At 42.2% G+C, this 7,368-nt stretch overlaps 1 protein-coding gene across 1 annotated transcript in view; it reads right to left on the bottom strand.

Annotated features, from left to right (window-relative positions):
* Positions 1-7,368, bottom strand: part of gria4a (glutamate receptor, ionotropic, AMPA 4a) — a gene marked incomplete at both ends in the record, with an annotated part of 485,354 nt that overhangs the window by 477,165 nt on the left and 821 nt on the right. Inside the window, one exon of the mRNA XM_084308626.1 lies at positions 5,259-5,417. Coding sequence (XP_084164752.1) covers positions 5,259-5,417 — 159 coding nt within the window. The remainder of the gene's footprint in view (positions 1-5,258; positions 5,418-7,368) is intronic.

Below are 7,368 nucleotides of genomic sequence, written 5' to 3' on the forward strand. Positions count from 1 at the left end.
ATGTAACTTGTGTGGCTTCTTCCATCCCACTTTTCGGACCATGGGTGGTGTCTGTTGTTGCTGTTGTCTATTGTTTTGTGATGGTTGTAGTGTTGTTTTGTGGTTGTCTTGTATTGTATAGGTTGTATGGTTTGAAATGAAAAAATGAAACTGATACTGTTACTTGTTTAGTTTAAAAATAGGGGGCAGGTAACCATAAGATTTATTCTTCTTCCTGCTCCTTTTGCCCATGGTAGAACTCTATTTATGATTTTGTATGAAAACTGTATGATTGTATTGCTTCCATGTGGCAAATAAAAATTCTGAATCTGAATCTGAATCTGAGGTTCACGCTATTTCCCCGATCCCCTCCCTGCTGAACAGGCACCCTGACCGACCAGTAGGAGCCGCAGTTTACAACGACCAGGACACATACCCCGCCGGCTTCCCACCCGCTAACACTACTAATTGTGTTAGTAGGGACGACTGACCAAGCCAGTCTCTGCGGTGGTAGGCGCTACCCAGCCGCCCGAGAAAGGTGTATTTAATGTTTAGCTAAGATAATAGAACCCGCATTATCATATACTCCAGAATAAACTTTTCATTGGCCGTGTTTCCAGCGTCTACTCCTCATGGACCTGACGAAACGTTATAAATTAAAAGCTTATTCTGGAGAATATGAGTGTCCGGGTTCTATTATCTTTATTGTGATTATTACCTAACCCATGCAGCACCCAAATGAGTGATGTGCTTTGGGGGGAATATATAGCATTGCCCCACCGCTGTTAGCGTTGTGGGTGTGTGTGTTGGACCCAAGCGCAGAGTGGAAGAGAGGAGACGGAATGCGAAGGTTGATGCTTCCAAAATAATAGTCTTTATTTTGTGAATAGTGGAAAACTCGATGGCAGGTAGCAAACAAGAAGGGTGAGACACAGAGTCTCCAGAACCCCGTATAACGAGGAAATAAAAGGCAAGACAACACAGTCCGCAAAAGGTAATACGAAACAAAACACTTACAGGGGGAAAACAAATGAGAGAAGCCAGTCTCCAAAAACGGGATAAGTTATAATAACACGGCACTTGGTGGTGCTGCGGTCACACACACCAAAGTACACTCCGTAATAGTTCCGTACACAATAAGCAAGACACGATAGCGATAAACATGGAACTCCAAGACAGGAGCGATAAGGGTAGCGTTTAGCAAGGGTACTCACGTTAACCGTCAGTGAACGACTGACAAAGTGAATCAGTAAACAGGGAGGACATATGGAGCAGGGCAAACAATACACAGCAGATACCAATCGGGACAATCAGGGCAGAAGGACAGGGCATTTACCACTGGGCAACGCTAGGGCTTTTGCTCCCAGGTGAGAGCAAAACCCCAAACGTCACACACCGCTAGATCCAGCCATCTAAGCCGGCTTTTTAAGATGCCAAATGTGCGCTCGAGCAAATGTGCACGTTCTGATGTGAGCCCGATTGTACGCCGCCTCTCCAACATTGGCAGGATTACGCACGGCAAGTGGACCCAGGGAATTTGGCATTTGTTATTATATTACTGGTGTTGCACACTACCTGTGTTGATTGAATACGTTTGCTTCTAAAGACATGTTCGTTTTCGCTTGGTGGTACAATTGGAACGTGAGAATCATAATAATAATACACTTTTTTTTTATAGCACCTTTCATGCAAGGATTGCAGTTCAAAGTGCTTTATATAATGAAGACATAATAAAACAAGCAGCAAGAGCAATGCATAACACAAATAAAAATTGCAGCATGATGCAAAATCGAAATCTTGTTACAAAATCAATCAATCAATAGCGCCGACAACATTGGGGAACCCGACAACGTTAAATAACAATATTTAAATAATAAATAAGATTGCATGGGATCTCTGGGTGGCCATTGTATGTCATGAATATTGCCACGGCTGTGATGCACCGGCAGGCACGAGAGCGAAGCTCGAGTACCGTAGGCATCACAGCCGTGGCAATATTCATGACATATCACAGGCTTTGAGTGTATTATTGCTTTTATACAGCAGGTTGCACTGTCTGGAAAAATATAGGATGAATACAGACAATTCTAGGGTCTTTTATATCGATTTCAGTAAACTTGGCGTAGAATTTATTTTCCTAAAGATGTCTCGTTGCTATGGAATTTCAAATGGCATAGGCTATCAACAAGTCTAATGCAAGCGAAAGTCGGAGAAAGTCATCAGCACCTTGGACAGTTCCGGGAGTTGGGCCATGCACAAGCCTTCTGAGCTCAAAATAATTACTGACTAACACATTTAGTGTACTTGGTGGTGTTGACTTCATTGCGGCTTTTCTCCAGCGCGTCCAGCTCGTCTTTCTTGGATTGGCATGTCTAATAATGCTGTTTTTCTGAATACCGGTAGTTGTAGGCCCATCCTCTTTATCTATCCACTCGTTTATGGTTAACGGGTACGTTAAATCAAACGTAACGTTGTCCACGGAGTAGGTCATGTTGACACAGTTTACGTTTGATGAATGGCAGTTGAAACTGTCTACAACATTCTAAAGCCAGCGCAGTGGTATATTCATGGTGATTTAACTGTGAGTATATCATGAATATACTCACTGTTTAGAACGCTCTCGACCAATCACAATGAGTGATCGGAACTTCCTGTTGTATAAAAAAGCATATTCATACAATGGCAAGTGGATACAAAACTAGCCCTGTTACACTAACACAAACACATGTATGTATGCAAACACACACAAACATAACTGAAATACAAGCACACACACACACACACACACACACACACACACACACACACACACACACACACACACACACACACACACACACACACACACACACACACACACACACACACACACACACACATACTGCTTCTGGATAAGTAGGACTGCAGACAAAAAAATTAACAAGTTTGTCATATTTGCCATGCTTATGTTAGAAGTATGCCTTCGGAATAGGTTTTCAAAACCAAAGTGAATAAATGGTATTGCTGTTTCCTCTACAGATGAATTCACAGCCGTGCAATGAGACTGGTATTGCATACAGCTGGCCTTTTCCTGCTGATGGTTAAATGAAAACGTACAGGTTGTGTAAAAAAATTATATCTGTGTTAACTTCATTCTCTCCAATTTCATTCCCAACCAACAAGGATTTGAGTGAGTTTGTGAGGTGCGCCCAATATGTTCCAAACAGTAACCGTTTGTATATCCTGACCTGGTGGTTGTGGAGGCGCACGCCTCGGCAGTGTGAGGCCTGGGGTGGAAAGTGAGTCTGCAGCAAAGTCCTACATTTGCTTCTCACAGTGTTGTAGCCTGTATGAAACCATTATTAAGTTATAGTCATAATTTGTTATATAGGTCAGCTTCTGTTCAGTAATGCTTTGAAATGGGAGATTTTTTAAATATCAAGTTAAGATGATATTTTTGGCCAGTTTGCTCCGCTGTTTGGCTGAGGATAAGATATACAGATACTGTATGAAACACTGTTTGCTCGTCATACAAGAAAATTACATAAATTAATACAAACTTGATTGTAAACCATTTATAAACAGTTTCACAGTAAAACCCTGTTTCTGCATCATTACACATACAGGCATGTACAATACTAAGCTAACGTCATATCAGATGGTCGGACAGTAACCAGCTCCAACTCAACGTCAGCAAGACAAAGGAGCTGGTGGTGGACTATCGGAGATGTAGGAAGGGTCCCCCTTCTCCCATAATCCTTGGAGGGGAGGAGGTAGAGATGGTGGAGTCCTACAAGTTTTTGGAGTTCACATGAACAAAAATCTGGACTGGTCGGACAACACTGAGGCCCTCTACAGGAAGGGACAGAGTAGGCTGTTCTTCCTGAGGAGGCTCAGGTCGTTCGACGTGTTCAGCCGACTGCTGCTATCGTTCTACCAGTCGGTTGTAGCCAGTGTCCTCTTTTTTGCTGTGGTGTGCTGGGGGGGGCAACATCAACTCGAGGGTCTCCAGCAAGCTGAACAAGCTGGTGAAGAAGGCTAGCTCAGGGTGGTGAGCTGGATAATCTAGAGGTGGTGGCTGACAGGAGGATGAGGAAAACGCTAGAAGCCATCCTGGAGAACCCCTCTCACCCCCTCTACGAGGAGCTGGCCAGAATGAAGAGCACGTTCAGCCTAAGACTCATCCCCCCGACACACCACAAACTGCCTGGGCCGGTCCTTTATACCGGCAGCCATCAGGCTCGACAATAAAGGGCTCGGGTGGCCGGTTCTGCTGCCAGAGTTATCACTGTCTCAACTCAGGACATGAGAACTAGAGACTCACATCAACGACTATCTTGGTTCTATCTTGATTCTTTGCACTAGAGACTCATAACACTGGTCTATCTTGTGTTTGTACTTTTTACATTACTATTTTATATTTATATTACTTTATTTATTACTTTTTATAGTATTATTATTATTATTATTATTATTATTATTATTATTATTATCATTATCATTATTATTATTATTATTATTATTATTATTATTATTATTATTATTATTATTATTATTATTATTATTATTATTATTATTATTATTATATTTTATATTACTATTTTGTACTGTACTGTAAATCTATGCATCCCCCACCCTGTACCCCCCCCCCCCCCTCCCCATGCTGCTCTGACACCTGAATAGGGGATCAATAAAGGATTATCTTATCTTATGAAGTTGACAAACTGAGAACGATATGTGGTGGCAATGGTTGTATATGTCCTGAACTGACAGACTGATGTTACCGTTTTGAAATATGAACTTGATATGATGTTTTTTATCACATTCATTTAGGAACAGATTTCACCACCACACTGCTGTCAGACTGATCCTCTGCTTCACTGCCTCTTTCCTCAATTAAGTTAATCTGTTTTTATCAAGAAATCAACATGTCCTGCCATCATAATGATATGATAATAATGAAATGCTTACTTCTATGATAAATCATAGACATAGACACATCACAGTGGTATTTGTACACTGTATTACAATGTCATATTCCTCCTAAACTCTTAGTCCCAGGACGAGCAGATAGTTAATACCGACAGGTAATTTGATTTGTCAAGTTTGATTGACATGAACGTTAACAAACAGTTAACATCCCTAACCAGTAGCAGTAGTATTCACATTTAAATAAGTCCTCACACACTCACACACACTTATGCACACACACAAAGCCAACAGTACTTCCATACATGGTGACAGCAAAACACAAACATATGCTGTAGCATTACCGATACACACACATTTGTGGTACTAACATGCGTTGGTGACGGCAAAGCTGTTGGCCGTCTCAATGTTGTCCACGTGGGGAACAAGGTTGAACGGAGCTTCAGTGGCGTTAGGGCTGGTGTTGTGGAGGAAGATAGCCAAGCGAAATGCTGTATATTCCTGATCTGTATTCCTTATAAACAGACCACCTGCAGAGAGAGAGAGGGAGATAAATTAAAGGGAGAGAGGACAGAGAAAGATGGGGGAGAGAGAGGAGAGATGATAAAGGAAGAGAGAGGAGAGGGAGAGAGAGATGAGAGAGGGACAGAGTGAAGAGAGAGATGAGAGAGGGACCAAGAGAAGGGCAGATAGAGGGGCAGATAGATACACAGTGTGTGTGAGAGAGACAGAGAGGTGAGAGGGAGCGAGATGAGAGGGAGAGAGAAAGATGAGAGAGGAACAGAGAGAAGAGAGAAAGAGGAGAGAGGGACAGATAGAGGAGAAAGGGAGAGAGAGGAGATGGAGAAGAGAGAGTGTGTGTGTGAGTGAGAGAGAGACAGACAGACAGATATAGTGTGTGTGAGAGACAGGGAGAGCTTGTGTGAGAAAGAGACACAGCATTTTCAGCATTATAATTTATTTGATCATCCTAACATACTGTGTTATTATAATCTGCTGTGTCAGCGTTTAATGCATTTCAATTCATACAGGGAGAGAGAGACAGAGATGGAGAAAGATGGAGAGAGTGACAGCAGGAGAAAGAGGGAGAGAAAGTGACAGAAGGAGAGAGAGAAAGAGGGGAGAGGAGGAGAGAGATGAGAGTGGGACCGAGAGAAGAGGGAGATGAGAGTGGGACAGAGAGAAGAGGGAGATGAGGGACCGAGAGAGAAAGAGAGACAGAGAGAGAGAAAGATGAGATAGGGACAGAGAGAAGAGGGAGAGGGACAGGGAGAGAGAGATTATAGAGGGACATAGGAGATGCAGATAGAAAGAGGAGAAAGTGTGAGAGAGAGATGCAGTTAGAAAGATTGTGTGTGAGGGAGAGAGGGATTAGAGGGAGAGATATGAGGAAGAGATAAAAGGGAGAGGGGGACAGAGAGGAGAAAGAGAGGAGAGAGGGGCAGAGACGAGCGATGTGGGAGAGGGCCAAAGAGGAGAGAGACATAATAGTGTGTGAGAGAGAGAGACATATAAAGTGTGTGTGTGCAAGAGAGACAGAGATTATGTGTGAGAGAGAGAATGCATTGAATATATTTTCAGCATTGTAATTTATTATCATCATATCATCCTAACATACTGTGTTATTATAATCTGCTGTCAGTATTTCATGCTTTTCAATTCATACAGAGGGAGAGAGAGAGAGAGAGAACGAGGGAGAGAGAATAGGACAGGGATAGAAAAAGAAAGAAAGAAAGAAAGAAAGAAAGAAAGAAAGAAAGAAAGAAAGAAAGAAAAAGAAAGAAAGAAAGAAAGAAAGAAAGAAAGAAAGAAAGAAAGAAAGAAAGAAAGAAATCCACTTCAATAATAACAAGATTATAATTCAATTATAATACAGGATTATAATTCAATAATACAGGATTATAATGCAATAATACAGGATTATAATTCAATGGAAATACAGGATTATAATCCAATGATAATATAGGATTATAATTCACAGATACAGGATTATAATTCAATGATATATCAATACAGGAGATTGAAATATTCTGTGAAAGAGCATCATCTCAACCATGCGCGCGCACACACACACACACACACACACACACACACACACACACACACACACACACACACACACACACACACACACACACACACACACACACACGTGAGGTGCATGTTGATGCAGCCCTGTGTTAATGTATGTGTATATGTGTGTATGTATTAAGTTCCTGGGTGGTAAGTGGAGACACAGTGAGTCAGAGAGCAACAGTCTCATCACTGCCCCCCCTCCCCCAGCAGTGATGCAGTGCATACATTAACACACACAGCTTTCTCTCTCTCTCTCTCTCTCTTTCTCTCCTCCTCCTCACACCCAGCGACAGGGCTACAGTAACCTATGCCAGATATGGGCTAGGACTCGAGCTAGGATGCGGGCTAGGAGTTGAGCTAGGAGTCAGGCTAGGAGTTGGACTAGGAGGTGGGTTAGGAGACAGG

Source organism: Notolepis coatsorum (assembly GCF_963971535.1).
Source record: "Notolepis coatsorum genome assembly, chromosome: 1".
NCBI classification, from domain to species: Eukaryota; Metazoa; Chordata; class Actinopteri; order Aulopiformes; family Paralepididae; genus Notolepis; species Notolepis coatsorum.